At 35.7% G+C, this 17,881-nt stretch overlaps 1 protein-coding gene across 3 annotated transcripts in view; it reads left to right on the top strand.

The window, feature by feature from the left end:
* The window catches only part of LOC106052640 (integrator complex subunit 13-like), a 190,973-nt gene that overhangs the window by 115,670 nt on the left and 57,422 nt on the right, over positions 1-17,881 (top strand). For all 3 annotated transcript variants that reach the window (XM_056025586.1, XM_056025585.1, XM_056025584.1), the window contains exon 6: positions 15,973-16,060. In XM_056025586.1, coding sequence (XP_055881561.1) covers positions 15,973-16,060 — 88 coding nt within the window. The remainder of the gene's footprint in view (positions 1-15,972; positions 16,061-17,881) is intronic.

Here is a 17,881-nt window from a genome sequence, read left to right as displayed (position 1 = left end):
TGAGAATTAACATCTTGAGAGTGCTATGAAGACATAGGGTCACCCTACTTGAAATTCTCTCTTTCTCTCTCATTATATATATATATCTATCTGTATATCTGGATGCTGTAATTGCTGTGAGGCTTCTCTTAGCCAAGTATTATTTCAATGTCTAGACTACAACTATCGGACACTTAACAGGGTGGACGCCGACAAACACCCTGTCTTTGGTCAGAGTAAGTATGATATAGATAACTAAGAAACCGACCAAGACATATGTGCACCCCGTCTCTTACCACTTCCCCAGAATCCCTGCCGCTCCTTCCCCCGTCTCCGCTGGTGTACAAAATTAGCTCAGAGACGTAAGAAGAAGAAGAAAAAAAATGCATGCGGTAAAGAAAATAATCTTAAGCCGGGATCTTCGGGGCCGATCGACTCCCCAATCCCTAAGTGAGCGTGTGAGTACAAGCCCTTAGCGTATCTCTTTGCCAGAGTGGTCGACGAGAGAAAAGATCCGCTGTTTATCTTATTTAGATTTGGCCTACACCCGCCAGGAGTTTTCCTGGCTTCTGCAAATTATTTTTTGTTATATATATTTATATAGATTTAGGGCTTGTTCTCTCTCTATGTAATGCATCAGTTTTATTTTATTTATTTTATTTGTTCTAGCAAAAAAATCTTAATTCGCATTATCCAATTCATACATCAAAATAACTTCCAGGCAGTTTCACTAACAGTATTAGAATTTATCGATGCTTATAAACGTAAATTTTGGTGCATGTCAAAGGCTCAAACCAATGCAACGATCTCTGGTCAATTAAATCCTTTAAAAAATTAGATCCAATCACAAGACACCCCGTGGCATCGTGTATGTATATGTATATATATCTATATATATAAGTAGAATAATGAAAGGAGAGTTTTCATGTGATGCTGTTGATAATGAACGGTGTGTTTGATGTAATAGAGACAGCGAAGTATAAGCCATCTCCCGAAGGGACTTATTTAGCCTTGGCCCTTGACTAAACAGTGCCTATAGGGGGCTATTCAAAGATAGTCGCGTATTAAGTAACTTGAAGAAAATGTTTATGCATGTGAGTGTCATGGAAAAATGTAACACTGAAATGTGCATGCACTAACACAGGATGACTCGACTTGCTTTTGCTACTTCCTTTTTAGAGAAAGGCACTTACATTAGATGTGTACAGAATACACTAGAATGGCCATCGTGTTGTCTGCTCTCTAACGTCACTCTCCAGTGACGTCACACCGTTTATAAGCACATTCGCAGCGCACACTGCATCATTTAACTAAAAGTGCCCAGTCTGCGGTTACTGTTCAGGAACGGAAGTACTCTTGATAACACGGGGAAAAAAAAGAATTCAAGTGATAAAATCCTTACTCCTAGTGGCAGGCATAATCCTACTAAAATGGATTTCACAACAATGACCTTGACCTTGGTAAAAAATAAATAAAAAAAAATAAACTGAAGCGTAATATTTAAGCATAAAGACAAATTCTTCTGGACATTTGATGGCCACTCAACAATATGGTTGAACTGCACTTAAGTCAAAGGTGGGCATGGGCGGACTGGCTATATGGGCGTTCGGGCAAATGCCCGGTGGGCCGGTCCCCAAATGGGCCGGTATTACCACAACAATAATCTTTTTGTTTTAAATTACGTCTGTATTTTATAAGACAGGGGCCTCATTGATGTCTCTAAGGCACGTATTAAATAACTGTATGCATGCAACTGTATCGATACATTTTCTAAATAAATAGAATCATTTTGAGGACAGGTAGACCTAGAATTGTGTGCCCATCGTATAATATACAATTTATGGGCTGGATGGTATAGAAATGCCTGGGCCGATCTTGACACCCAGTCCGCCCCTGAAGGTGGGCCAGTGATGTTCAAATAGAACTGGGACTAAAATCTTTTGAAGTCTTTACTCTGATGCTAATATAAGTGCAAGCTCCCAGAAATGGTGGTCGAGTTTCTACATGATTAAAATTCGAAGAGAAATAATCTCAGATTACAACGGTGGAAGAGCAGCGTGGCTGAAATTCGAAGGGGAGTAGTCTTGGATATCAAAGGTCGTATGACTAAAATTTGAAGAACAATAGGATATCGAGGTCACATGACATAAATTTAATGAAGAATAGTCTATGATATCGAAGGTCGCATGGCTGAAATTTATTGAAGAATAGTCTATGATATCGAGGTCACATGACTGAAATAGCTGTATGATTCAACTTGAAGAGGATGCGTCCTTGACATTGGTGGTCAAAACTATATTGGGTATTTCAGAATCATCCAGACGACTTTTAGAGCGCCTAGCAATTTGATTGATTAAATGCGGTTTTTGTGTGTGTTTGACTATTACTGGGAGTCCAATAGGATAGGGGAAGGAAGCGATGTTGTGTCCCAAAAGTTGGGATTTGTCATCATCACGGGGGATGGGGAAAAAAAACAAATTCGCAGAATGAATATACATGGTCAGTATATATCAACTGATGACTTGGGTTATTGATATTTCACAGTGCAAAGAAAAGATGACTTCGAGGACTTAGTTGGAAACAAATGTACTACGAAGAATTCTTTCATCACCTCTCACATCTTCAAAAATACTACAATAGAGATGTACATGAAATGAAATCTTTTGTCAACTTCAAAATCTACCGTCGGATAGAAATTTAAGTTTTTTTCTGGCTTGTGCTAGTGAATGAAATGAACTTGATTATAAATAAAACGCGCAGATTATTGACAGACGCGCGTGCACAAACACATTCGTCCTTTCCCTGTACTTTTACTTTCATGTATATGTTTGGATTAAATACACTGGAGGACTATAGCGGTGAAAATTGTGCTCAAGTGTAATCATTTTGTTGTTGATCACAATTTGTAAAGCTTGTTCCTAACATTTCAATTTGCTTTGGGAAAGACAACAACAGAGAGTGGATAGAGCCAAACATTTGAAAACAACGAATGAATGAAACACGCAAATAACTTTAAAATAGAGACCTTAAACAATGAAGTAACAAATAAATGCAATGAAATGACTGGATCTAAACATGGGATGCGTGGTCGAGAGGCTAAGTACGCTTGAACTTGGCTTGTCTTGGCTACCTATGAAGGGGGCACGACAGCCGACTCGAATAGAGTTGTATTTACTGAACGCCTAAAGGCAGCACGGAAAAACCTTCTCCTGGATACCCCTTCCCCCACTGGTCCACAAAAGAGATTGGACCAAAAGCGCTCTGAGCATGCTATAAGCATGAAAGCAGCGCTATATAAAAGCTATAATAATAATAATAATTTGAACACGATTTGAAAGATTATATTTTTTTTTATTATGGTCACAGTGACTTTTTTGGAAGACTTTCATTGACAGTCTTAGACACGCGCACACACATACACAACATTAGGAAAAAACGAAATGAAGTCCAATCATGAGACAGAAGAAAGACTTGTATAAATTTATTTCACTTACCTCTCTTATTTAAGGCGTAGCCAGGATTTTTTTTCTGGGGGGAGGGGTTGGGGGGGGGGTTTCCTCCCCCCCCCCTTCCCCGCGGAAAAAAAAAATGTGTTTGTGTGTGTACATAATTAATTTTTATTACATTCTGACCCTTTCGGAAGACGTTTATTGTACCCTAGAATAGGTTCTTCCTAAAATAGTGGAAAACTTGTAGACTCTCCGCCCTTCCTAGCAAAGGGATCTGGGGGAGATCGCAGCGCTCCCCCAGCGCGGGGCTCGCCGCCGAGCACTATTTCTGGTATTGAAAGCCAACAAAATGCATATTCTGAGGTATCTACTGTGCATTATCTTGCTATTAAAAAGTTTTATTACAAAAACCTAATGTGCTATTCTTACTGACTTAGACCCTCTTGCGCCGTTCGGCGCATTTGCCGGCAAGCTGTTTCCACAAAAATCTGTCACTGGCAATGTCTGAAGCCTCTTCCCACCTGCTCTGAGGATCTCAATGAAAGTGTGGCGCCAAGTTGTACAGTTCGGCTTATGAATTCTTTGACTTAGACCCGATCTCTATAACTGACTCCTAAAATCTGTCTTAGCCATCTTTGTTGAGCCACATTTAGTGTTTTTCAATTTCGGCAGATGACTATTCACACTTTATTAATGGAGCCCAGACACTGGTAGAAATTTATAACCTCTCTTGACTACGCTCTTGGAATTACATGCCTGTATTTAGATTTTATATTAAAAAGGGAAGTTTTATCGTCAAAATCATCTGTTGAGTGGTTTTAAACTACAATTTTTTTTTGTTTTTTTTTTAAATTCAAATCCCATTTAGCTACGGTCATAGAATTTGATGACTGTAGTTTGCTTTAAAATAATATTGAAGAGAGAAGTTTTCAACTCAAAACGCTCTGTAGGGGAATTTTAAACTCAAAGCCATCTGGAGGGGTTTTGAATTTTAAAAAAAAGCCATCTGGAGGAGGGGGATTTAAACTCAAAACCCCTCATTAGCTTAGCTACGCTCAAAGAATTTTAGTGTGTAATTTGCTTTTTTAGCGGCCCCCGAAAGGGGAAAAGACGCTATTAATTTTGTGTGAAATGTCTGTCCGTCTGACTGTCTGTCCGTCCGTCCCGTTTAGATCTCGTAAACTAGAAAAGATATTGAAAATCCGACATCACAATATTTTAGACCATTCAAAGTTCTGATGCAACGGCTCCTTTTTTTTTCCTGAAAGCGAAAAATCTAATTTTTTAAATCAGTTATGCAAGCAGTTTTTTAAAGAAAAAGGGTAATTAGTATGCATTATAAGTTAGACCTAACTTAAAACGAATAGTAATCTTATAAACTTTATTTTCTTGAACATTTTTTTTTTTTTTTGCGGAATTTTTTTTTCTTTTTTTTTTTTTGAGGATTCGAATAAGATATTGAGCCTTTTCAAAACAATTAAATTATTTATAAGACTTCAGTTAGGCCTGGAGAGGCGCGGTAGCTGAGTGGTAAAGCACTTGTCTTCAGAACCGAGGGTCCCGTTTTCGAATCCTGGTGAAGACTGGGATATTCAACTTCGGAATCCTTGGGCACCTCTGAGTCTACCCAGCTCTAATGGGTACCTGACATTATTTGTGGAAAAGTAAAGGCGGTTGGTCGTTGTGCTGGCTACATGACACCCTCGTTAACCGTAGGCCACAAAAACAGATGAACTTTACATCATCTTCCCTATAGACCACAAGGTCTGAAAGGGGAACTAGTTAGGCCAGGTTCACATCTAACTTTGCATTCACTTGCACCTATGCATTGATCTGCTGCACCGTTGGGGCACTACACAAGATCTGTCAACCTTCTTTCTCCATTCTTATCTCTCATTTGTCTTTGATATAATTTCATTCGGATGTTCTTTCTGAAAATATTGAAGCCTGCCTGGGAGGACCACTTAGGGGGCCGATTTTAAGTTTGTTTCCACACAAACTGTCTTTGTAACCTTGTTTATATTGAAGAGGTATTTTTTAGCATCAAAACCCTCTGAAGGGGGATTTAAACTGAAAACCCTCTTTGGCTAAGCTCATAGCATTTTGAGTGCGTAATTTGCTTTTATTTTTAATATTGAAGAGGTATTTTTCAGCTTCAAACCCCGCTGGTAAGGGGTTTTAAACTCAAAACCCCTTTGGCTACGCTCATAGATTTTATAGTGTGTAATTTGCTTTTTTTTTATATCGAAGAGGTACTTTTTAGCTTCAAACCCCATATGGAGAGGGGGGGGGGTTAAACTCAAAACCCCTTTGGCTACGTTCATAGAATTTTGAGTGTGTAATTTGCTTTTTTTTTTATATTGAGAGGGGCTTTATCGTAATTTTTGGAGAGGGGGTTTTAAAGTAAAATTCCTTCTTATCTGTTTTCGTGGAATTTGTTGATTGTCGTTTGCACTTTTTTTAGGTTAGTTTATAGAAGAGGGGTATTTAACTGCACAACCCCTGGTAGGGGGTTTTAAACTCAAAACCCTGGTAGGGGGTTTTTAAACTCAAAACCCCCTGGTAGAGGAATTTTTATCTCAAAACCCCCTGATATAGGGTTTTTAACTCAAAACCCCCTGATAGGGGGGTTTTAAACTCAAAACCCCGTGATAGGTTTTTTTAAATCTCAAAACCCCCTGGTAGGTTTTTTTTAACTTAAAACCCCCTCTGCTGTGCTGTTATAAGTGATCATCTCACCTAAAATAAACAAAATAAAAGCAAACAATCAGTCACTGAATTCCGCCCCCCCCCTTTGCGGGGGAGGGGATTTCATTTCGGGGGGTGGTGGTGGGGGGGGGGTTGACCCCCCCCCTCCCCGGCTACGCCCATGAGAGAGACATTGCATCCAGCAATGTCTTAGTCTGGAAACTTTAAGAATACAATAAATTAAAGAGTTTTTCTTTTAACTGGCCGTCGACTGTATTTACCCAGTCTAACGGAAACACGAAATTTCATTGACTGCCCGATCCTTTTTTTTTGATTGGCTACTTTTTGTTCTAGCATCTTACTAGTCTAGTCACCCTACTAAGTTCACATGCTTTTAAAATAGCAGACGTATGTAAAATATAATGAATAGTTCGAAGTAATCTTTTTAGCGGCCCCCGTAAGGGGAAAAAGCCGCTATTAGGTTTGTGCAAAATGTCCGTCTGTCCGTCTGTCCGTCTGTCACACTCAGATCTCGAAAACTAGAAGAGATATGAAAAATATTATTTCATCATTAAATCCGGCTTGAAAAGTTTAGGTGCAACGGCTACTTTTGGTTTTCTAAAAGCAAACCGTTTAATTTATAAAATTAATTATGCAAGCGATTTTTTCATAAAAATACACCAATTCTAAAACAATTACGTAAATGTAAGGGAGGCAATGTTACAATATGCTAACAAAGATGGACAATTTTTGTGTATTTTCAGTATCACTAAGTCAAATATATTTTTAAAATGTACAGGAAATGTTTACAACAAATACAAATAATAGTTAAAGACGTTTTTTCTGGTCAACTAGCTGCTAAAATTAAAAGAAAACATTTCTGTTTTGTTTATAAAGGCTAATAATGCACTTTGTATGTAAATATCACGCACATTTTTTTAAATGGACTTTTAATGCAGCGATTTTCGTGCAGTAGCGTAACGTCGCAACATGATCAGGTGCTAAACCAATTCCTTAAACTTTTTTTAAAAATCAGATTTTATTTATTTTTTGTTTAGTGCCCCCATCCGAATAAAAGAAGCTTATTTTTGTGCGTTTTGTCTTTTGGTCGGTCTGTCCGTCACGATTACATTTAAAAAACTAGAACTCTAAATGCTATTGAAAATCTGATTTACCCTTTAATGTTCCTCCCATAACATCTCAATAGTTTTAAGTATCTAAAATTGATTGTTCCGGATTTTTTTGTGCAAAACTAATCAACGCCAACAAATGTTTGTTTGCTCTTCTAACTTATATTACATTTAATTTCCATGCTTAAACGTTGCAAAAACACATTATCAATAATATGTTGTTCCGTTTTTTATGTAAATAGCATATTAATGCTAAATCATAATCTCTATACTGACTTATATTTCATTAAGTGTAAAAATGTTCCGGATATTGTTTTATAAAACATGAATTATGCCTAATGATTGTTTGAAATCGCATAAGGCTTTTAAAAAAAGTAATTTACTAGAATTGATTACTGAAAATTACTTTTTAGACATTTAATTTTCTTGTAAAACATAACATAGAAGTTTTGTAATCGATAAAGAAAGTTCCGGATTTTGTTTCTTATAAATCGTCGCCAGAAATTTCCGAATTTATTTAAAAATCTACTAACGCCAAATAATTGTTTGAACTCCCTCTTCTAATTAATAAACAAATAATCTTCTCATTTACGAAATAATGTTTTTACGGATTTTTATGAAAAATATTTTAACTCACTACTCTCTTACAGTACATTTAACTTTCTACCTAAAACATTAAAAAATCTAATTATCGTTAATATTATGTTCCGATTTTTAAGGAAAACAGAATCCAAACACCAAGGTATGAAAATCTCTCCACGTGGCTGTAGTACGTCTAATTTTTATACGAGACCATCCAAAAAATTTAATTAACGGTATTACATTTATCTGAAATTCTCTTTTTCTTTTACTATTCATACAAACATCCGGAACAATCTATTATATAAACTTTTCAATTGTGTTCATACCTAAAAATTATTGCGATGTTTTGAAACGTAAAATAAAGGTTAATCAAATTTTAATAACTTTTAGTTGTTTTTTTATATCAAGATAACGGACAGACCGACTGACAGACAAAACACAAAAACAATGCGGCTTTGATCCTTTTTAAATAATATCTATTAGAACTCAGTGCACCAATGTCTATGAACCCTCGTTAAATATCTCGTGTAAATAAAGACATTTTTTTTTTATGGTACCGGTACTAGCCTATTGTGAGGTAATGGAATTTTTTTTCTTTGACGTCATATGAATGGACTCTTTAAATGTAATGTTAAAAGAACGCACTCGGTGCACCAATGTCTATTAACCCTCGAAAAAATTGCTTGTATTAATGAAAACATATTTTAGTCTAACTAAGCCGTGTGACGTAGTGTTTTTTTTTCCTTTGACGTCACATGGAATGAATTCTTTAAATGAAATGCTAAAAGAACACACTCGGTGCACCAATGTCTATGAACACTCGAGAAATGGCTCGTGTTGATAAAGGTGATTTTTAGTCTAGCTAGGCCTTGTGACGTAGTGTTTTTTTTTCCTTTGACGTCATATGGAATGAATTCTTTAAATGAAATGCTAAAAGAACGCACTCGGTGCACCAATGTCTATTAACCCTCGATAAATGGCTCTTATAGATGAAGGCGATTTTTAGTCTAGCTAGGCCGTGTGACGTAGTGTTTTTTTTTTTCCCTCTGACGTTATATGGAATTAATTCTTCAAATGAAATGAAAAAAGAACTCGGTATAGTAATGTTTATTAAGCCTCGTTATGTGACTCGCGTTTAAAAAAGGAATGATATCTTGATTTAGATCTAATCTAGATTTTTTAAACTAGATCTACATTTTTATAACAGTATATCTAGATCTGGATTTATATTCTAATTAAAATTATTTTAGAGTCTAGATCTATAATTTCTAGATCTAGTTTAGACTAAAATAGACTAGATTAAGATGTAGAATTTCAATTTCTAAACTTAAAGTGTAAAAAAAAAGTGTAGATTTTCATTTCCAAACGTTTTGATCAATATTGTAATGTTTTAATATACTAAAACTTATCTACTATTTTTTTTATTAAATTTAAATTTAAATTTACGGCAAATGAATCTTTGAAACATTATTACTTTTGACCATCGGATGGCTGCCTGGTCGTGCGGTTTGCGCGCTGGACTGTCGTTCAGATTTATGGATGGCCCAGGGTTCAAACCCTGCCCGCTCCCATCCCCCGTCGTCCTGCGGGAGGTTTGGACTAGGAAGTAATTATCTTCAACTCTGAAGGAACATCCGAAACGTGTAAAACATTTTACATCAAAATTAAATCACCTCTTGAATATTATTTGCGAATATGCAGATCCGACAGGGATCCGACTTCGACGGGGGCCGCCTCTGAGTTTGTGTAACACAAACTCTCTTTGTAATCTTGTTATTTTATTGCAATTAATTTTTCTTTGGTTGGTGTTTTAGTTAATCGAAAGAAGATCGTATGTCCAGCTTTTTATGTCTCGGGGACTTTAGTTTTTGTGTTTAAAAAATCTATCTTTAACACAATTTTATAGATATTTTTTAGCTACGGAAAATAAAATACCAGATATGTTTGTTTTGGCCATTATATTTAGTTACAAATCCATTCCTTCCAATCTTCCGACACGCTCGCCTCTCTCTCCTATCTATCAATGATAAACATTACTGAGAGTTAGTCCATTGAATTGTTGTCTGCCTTTAGTCAATCTCACGGCGTGTTACTCCTCTCTTGTTATAGGAAGAGCTTTGAGATATCTTTCTGTGATGACTCTTGTTATAAGCACCTATTGAATTGTTCTTATTCTGACGTCCGTTTTCCCTTGTTTGTCCCTCTATTGTCAGTCACGGCCAGCAATAGATTACGGTATCAACTGTTAAGTTATCCATATAGAACACGACTTTCTGACGAGGTCAATGTAAGGCGGTTTGCTAAACAGAAACAAAATCACACTATGTCAGTTGAATGAAGATGGGTTTTTTGACGGCTTATCTATGCCTGTGTCTTCACAGAAGTTTCCCCAGAACAAAAACAAAATATGCACGTTAGATGCTAATTCGGCATGCTGAAATATCAAGACAGATTGCTGACTGACCTGAGGATAGTTGGGTAACTGACCATTACGTCCAGGTGTTGGCAATAAGTGTATTTTATTCACGTTGTTGTTTTTTTCCACACTCCACGTTGAAAAATTACAATAAGAGTTAGCCATTTTTGAAATCTATTTCACCTTTTTTTTTAAATTGCTGTTGTCTTTTTTTATCACAATATCCCCACAAATATACAGTTATACTTAATGTGCAGTATTTTACTTTTTACACTCGTGCATAATGTTCCGGAACTGTGAAACTATATTTCTAGTTGTTACCCCTATCGCGGTTGTCAAATTACAATCAGTCAACATTTATCAGTCATTATACTTGTTTAGTTTCCACACAAAAAAAAAATAATTAAAAAATGCACGATCACTGAATGACATAATATCTGTTCCGCAAGTTAAATGTCGGGACGAGCGAAACCTGCCCTTCAGGAGCATCACCAGAGAATGCTGACTATGTCCTTCAATGGTGCATACTAAATCAAGAGACCCGAACAAGACTCTGGCCCCAAAATCCTCCAAAGACTATTTGGAGAACTGCCTGATCTGGAAACCTCTGCGCGGTTCATCTCAGATATAAGATTCTGATGTGAACCCTCCAACATGTAAAATGAGAACAAAGAAGAAGAAGAACAGATGTATGTGTACACAAATAGTGTGAACAGAAGAAATGTTTTTAAGTGTAGAAATACAGCTTCTGGCACCCATGAGACTCCAGTGGGAGAACTGCCTGAAACTTCTCTTTGCTTGGAGTTATGTCCTCTGGAGCTGAATCAGCTTCTGCGCTAAATGGTAAGCTCATGGTATTGGAAACTGGTTCTTGAAGTCTTAAAATTTGCTTTTATAAATTGCACAATTAAGGAATCTTAATAAGTGTTTTACTTTTAATCGTTTCACTAGAAATAGTTTCACCTTTCAGCAAAGGAAAATGACAAAAACTATTTTCTTTTGCTAGCCTGTAGAAATGGGAAAGCCTTGTTTGAAAAGATTTAACATGCATTTACATTTCATATGCAAACAACCAATTGCAATGAGTATTATAAGAAAACATGAAATATGTCTTCCACTCTTCATTAGAAATATTGGTAACAAAGCCACAGTCAATGTCTTTCATGGAACATAACAATTTCTTCCTTGAGATTTTATTTTCTTCTCATTTGCCTTGCCCATGCTAAGATAGCGGATAAATTGGATTATTTTGTTCATAAATTGGAACTACCTGTGGAGAATATCCCTAGCTCTAATAACTATAATTTACTATGAAGATTAGTCCAAACTATTGTTGAAATTTTATGCAACTTTGTGCAAAGTCTCCTGTTTAGAATCTATGGTTGGACTATTTAAAAAAAAAAAAAAAATTTTTTCTCAGTCAAAGATCGAGCTCCATCAGCTGTTACACTTGCCATCTTGTTCCAAGCCTACCCAACACTCAGAGATTGTGTCTTGAATTGAGTCAATTGAGTGTATTGATGTATAGCCAATAAGCATAATCTTCGTTTACTTAAAACTTTTTATAATGATACAGTTTCAATAATTTATATAAATATTATTTTTAATATTTGCATTTTATATGTATATACTGTTGGAACACCTGATTTCTATAGGTGTCGGCGGGCCGCATAAAACACTTCGGCGGACCGCAAGTGGCCCGCGGGTCGTAATTTGCCCACCCCTGTGTTAAACAAAGCTTCAATGCGATGCATTTTTTTTGCTCTGAAATATTAACACATATCTCGCCATTGAAAAAAAAATGCTTATAAACATAATCATTAATTTTACAGCCTAGCACTTACTAACATTTTTCATTAAATACTTTGTAAGCCTAGTATTTAACGATCACTATGTCTCCGTCTTTTTTTTTTTTTCTGTCCTCCTTGTTAAGATTTTATCTTTTATTGTCCTCATATGGGTTTGAACGTGGCTGGTAAGCCCCAGTGGGTCCCTCGGCGTTTTTTCCTTAACATAACATTATTGATAAGTACAAAGAAAAAGTTGGCAATGCAATAAAAACAAGTACAAATAGAATATGTCGAGTTTTCTTTGTTTTATGTGAAGATTAAAAAAAATATATACCCTTTTATTATATAAGTTAAGATAACTTATTATACTATTATTACAGCTATTATTACATTATATTATTTATTTTGCATTTGTATTTAAGAAGAAACTAACAAAAATATTTCAATATAAGAGCAGCATTTAAGTGTTTATGAATTACTTTGATTCTCTTTTGCTGTTGCGATTACACAGTTTTACCCGCTCAATGTTTCAGCATCTTTAATTCATCATGTAAGAAAATGATGAAGAAACTAAAGAATTTTATAGTTACTAATGTATGTTACTATTTTCAAATACGATTTATAGATTTAAAAATTATTTATTTAAAAATTGAAATCGCACTCAGCATAGGGTATAATGACATGGGTCTACTAAGGTATTTTTAGCCTTCAGAAATCCTGTTGTTTATTTGTGTGTTTTTTTCACTCATTTATATTTAATGTATAAATATCTTTCTACGTAAAACTTTCTACCTTGCCTGAGAACTGTCATTCTATAGAATGCCTAGGCAAAGTAAGGAAGGCAGAATCCTTTTTTGCTTTATCTATAACGCTCAGCATTCTATAGAATGACTAGGCATTTGACACTTTGCCTGTAACATATACATACTAAATACAATTAAATTAGTAATACCGATGTATTTAAAACATTTTTCTAAAAGTAACGTTAAAAACATATACGAAAAAATTGTCTCCCGTGCATTTTTTTTTACTATTAATAGTAAACAATTGTAAAAAATGGTGTATTTTTATGAAAAACAAATTTAAGTGATTCGCTTTCAGAAAAGAAAAAAGCCGTTGCATCAGAACTTTGAAAGTTCTAAAGTATTAGGATGTCGGATTTTCAATATTTTTTTTGTTTACAGTGTATGTGATCTAAACGGGAAGGACGGACGGACAGACAGGCTACACAAAACTAATAGCGGCTGGTCCCCTTTCGGGGGCCGCTAAAAATTTAAAATTGTATTGTTGGGCCTGTTAAGCACGAAAGCAAATGAAAGGGCGCAGGTTTTATAGATTTTTTATTTTTTTTCTGTATTGGAAGGCTAGTACACACTTCAACTTGGATATCTGTCAACAAAAAACTTGATTTTTTATTCATTTTACCCATACGTTCTGTATCAGCTGTCAACTGCCTACCTCTTACACAGTCGTTGATAGGCTGTTCTTTCATTCCTAATAATAAGAAGATATATCATCCAGTTTGTCAATACAAACAATACCAATACTGGCCATTCAAAACGAGCTCAATTAATTCTGAATGTTTTCCGGAGTGCTGCACTTTTATAGAAAATTTGGGTGATAATGTTTCCTATATTTCAAGCATTTTATTTTTACAATTTGATATACTCTCTGTCTGCTGATGGCCTTGCATCTAATTAGATCTAGTACAATACTCAAAGAAATGCGTACTTCCCGAGGATCTTAAAGTTTTTATCATGGTCTATTTCTACGTTTTCCGCCTCCATGATAGTTCTATACATCAACCGACTAACCCAATCTCGCCCCTTTTTATGACCACACTTGACACAACACGGATCGAAATGTACTCGACTTTATCAGCAGCGCTGTCAGAAAACTTTTAGATATTTTTTTTTGTAGTCACCCAGATTCAAGTCTTTTTAGATCTTTTTTCTTTTTAATTTACTTTTTTTGTCTTTTGTTATTGATGTAGACAAGTTTAGAGGCGCCGGTCATATTCCATCCATACAGGCTGTCAACACTTCTGTACAGTCTTCTTTCTGGAGGAAGTTTTCTTTTCTGGGACTCGGCCAGCTGAGTGTTGATCCGATCTTATTTCTTCAGATACAATTTTGTTTTATATCAGCATTAACTTAAACTCGAGATTTTGCTGTTAACATTCTAGAACTGTTGTATGCAGCCATTTAATAAACATTTTACAAATACATATTGTATCACACACTCTATTACACACTCCCACACTTTTCTCTCACTCTCACACACAATCTCTCGCACACAATGGCCAATTATGACCAGGAAGTTCTTGTCGTGTGCGATTTTATACTTTTTTTTTCCCTTTTTCCTTTTTCTTTTACGTCGCGTCCAATTACAAGAGACATTTCTTTTCATTTTCTCTGGGGTTGTATGACTGTATTGATTTCACATAATGATTCACAATTGTAGCGTGGGGTAAAAAATGTAAGGGGAGATCTTCTTATTTTGGGGAAGTGGGTGGGGCCTAATCTCTACTCTTTTAACTTTATTTAGGAATGTTTTTTTTTTATGATAATAAACAGAATGGCGCTTCTTTTACTTTCAGGATCATTTTTAAACATGCCATTTTTTGTATACGACGTTAGATTTAGACCAATGTAAATGGTCAAGCCCAAAGACTTTTGTTTTCAAAATCACGTGCATTTTGACTTATAATGTAATTACACTGACCAGGGCAAAGACTTTGGACAATGGAAAAACGTTTTCTAGGCTTTTCACTTTTGGTTATAATTTTTGTTTTGTTTATTGGGGCGCCACTTCATAAAGCCTTAAAACAAGGTTATTGTTTTTAGTTATAAGTATGAATCTTTTAAAATTATTTCCATAGATTTCTTTTCACGAGAACGGGGAATTCGGGCTTTAGAACCGCTGCCCTGAAAAAAAAATAATTCAGTTTTTTCTAATCCTCTGTACAGAAAGAGAGAGTTAAAAACTAGAGCTATCAAAATGTATTGAAATATCTGGAAGGGCATAAAAAAAGGAAATGGTTACTAGCATGACCCAACATCCATCACGTGTCTCGGTTGGCAGACGACACGGAATCAGTCGTTGGTTTGACCTCTTTGTTCCAGGTCCTTTTTATGTTCCTTTTGTCTTGTACTTAAAAGTTGGGTGCCTCTCATATTCTGTCATGTTGTATCGACCCGTTTCTCTCTCCATCTTGTATCTGATTGATTCTCCTCCTCACCGCCTCCTTGCTTTTCCCTCCCTCGTCTGCGACTAATTCTCTCTCCGTGAGGCCGTCAGCTCTACTCCAAATGTTATTTCACCAGGAGTCAAAACTCGTCAATGCCTGAAGTGTTTCAAGCCTTTTAGACTTTATTTAGTTTTACTTTTCTTATCATTATAAGGTGCTTGACTATAAAGAAAAACAACACATCTTTGACGGACTTTTCAAAACTAGATAAAATTGATTGCTTGAAACTTAATCAGAAATAATTTTTAAAAAAATTCTTCTAATTTTTAAACTATTTTGCGTGTAAATGTGTCAGCATGTCCCAGTGATATATATGCCATTAGCATTGCGGCTCAAAGTCCCAGTTTCCATTCAATGTTGTAATTGACTAACGACTGTTGTTTTCATGTCAAAGTCTTCTTTTTGAGGCAGTTACTAGTCTTGGACTAAACTCTTGAGTTACATTAGTCTATGATCTTTGAAGGGAGGGATGGATTACTTATTATTTGATAGATACTATTGTTTTCATAATTGTCACTTTGTACCTGACATTTTTAAAAACTACATAAAATAAGTTTGTCCAGCAGAAACAAAGTCTGGAGGAGATCGATACATGGGAACATAATGGAATCTGTTTTTTTTAAACTAACTTTTATGTTTAGAAAAAGTTTCATTTGAAAGATATTTCAATGTTTTGATTGTATTTCAGGCTGCCTATTGACGAGTGCGAACTGGTGTTGGTGCATACAGTGCCTGTTGGTCATGACATAAGAATCACAGAGAAACCTTGCCGAGAGGTGAGTGAACTTGATGCGATTTGCATACATTCCACTACAGACAAAAACAAATTAGGTCTTGACCAGTCAGTCTAGACACACAAAAATAAAATAAAAAAATACGGTTATGTTAGCTGCTTTGGATGCAGCAGGTTAGAGATGTGGCTACCTTGACAGTCATGGGTATTTCGTGGTAGCAGGCTCGCAAGATAAACGACTGCTTCTTGACTAGATATAGCTGGCTTGCTGAGTATTATTTTATTTTTAAGCCAAGTTGAAAACTTGCATGTTGTGATTCTAGCGAAATAATGTTAAGACTGGCCAATATGGGATGAAAATTGTAACAGTCACCGTTATAAATTGTAGTTTTCTAATTCCTATGTTCGTTTATAACATACATTACGCAAAGTCTCATCAAAGTTTATTTATAGTTTGTTATATGAAATCAAGTAAATGAATTTTTCATCACTTAGATGTCAATAACATATACATTATCTACTAGGAAGCTATGGCTGAGTGCAATATTTTATTCTAGTATCTTGATTGGCCACTGATATTTCACAGAGAGAGTCCTTTGGCCAAGTTGAAAAGTTATTATATTCGCATTGACTCATCGTTAAAGAGTACTGGCAAATATTCGTTGTTTTTTTTTAAATACTAAAAGAAAAAAGAAATTGTTCTGATGTATTCTTCCTACGTCGGGATATTTTAAACAAATGTAATTTAACATTATTTTAAACGTGCTTGGTCCCCTGTCTTCAAAAGTACTTTTGTTTTTTTTTCACGTGCCATTATTTTTTATTTTGTGAAGATTGTTTTTTTCTCTCCCCGTTTGAACCAGTAATAACTTCTCGTCACAATTCTATATTTTCTAATGCTCTCCTCTTGCTTCGCAATACTTAGCGCACACACTCATAAACTTGAGTGTTGATATGATTGGACGATGGTGTGGGTTGATATGGTTGGACGTTGGTGTGGGTTGATATGGTTGGACGATGGTGTGGGTTGATATGTTTGGACGTTGGTGTGGCAGTGTGGGTTGATATGTTTGGATGTTGGTGTGGATTCTTGTAACAGTTTTAGAATGGTTTCGTTGTTGTACAAGTGTTTCACTAATGACTTTCAACATACTAAATTGAGGGCCACCAACGAAGGCAGATGTACAGCGTCGTGTCTGTCTCGCTAATTGAACTACACATTCATTTTTACTCTCGAGACATTGAAGTCTATGAGGTCTCAAGCTTATCTTAAGTAGTCTCCTGATAACGAGAGATGTGTTTCTGTAGTGTTGCACAGAATGACTGCGACAAGTGTACAGGAGTTGTCTTACAGTACATTTTACTGTCTATTGTATTATGCCTTTATCAAAGTGCAGGCATCTACTCTGTGGACAAACAAAGTTACAGTGGTTTAAGTGTACTTTAAACATGGGAAAATTTAGAAGTTGAAAAGTGGGCAAAGTCACTCTGTTTCACGGGACCACATTTGACTAAGCTGCACCAGACGGTATCTTTGAGAGACTGGACTGCCAATCATGTCCTAGGACGAAGCTAAAGCGGAATCTGGTCAGTAAGTGACTTTTTGTAGATGTTCAACACACGCACTGCAGAAAACGTCCACCTTCAATTAAAAGAAAAGAGGAAAATATTTCATTTTGAACTGAACTTAAACTGAACCTATCGTTTTACGAACCAAGCCCAACCTGCCACACATAAAGTCATATAGATTGAGTACAGACCAATATATACATATTTGTCTAATCCAACAAATACACATTTGTCTGCTCCAACTTATACACATTTATCTGCTCCAACATGTACACATTTGTCTACTCCACCATAT

The sequence above is a fragment of the Biomphalaria glabrata genome, chromosome 4 (assembly GCF_947242115.1).
Source record: "Biomphalaria glabrata chromosome 4, xgBioGlab47.1, whole genome shotgun sequence".
Lineage (NCBI taxonomy): Eukaryota > Metazoa > Mollusca > Gastropoda > Planorbidae > Biomphalaria > Biomphalaria glabrata.
Note: the sequence above shows the minus strand (reverse complement) of the source record. Positions and strands in the feature narration are given on the sequence as shown.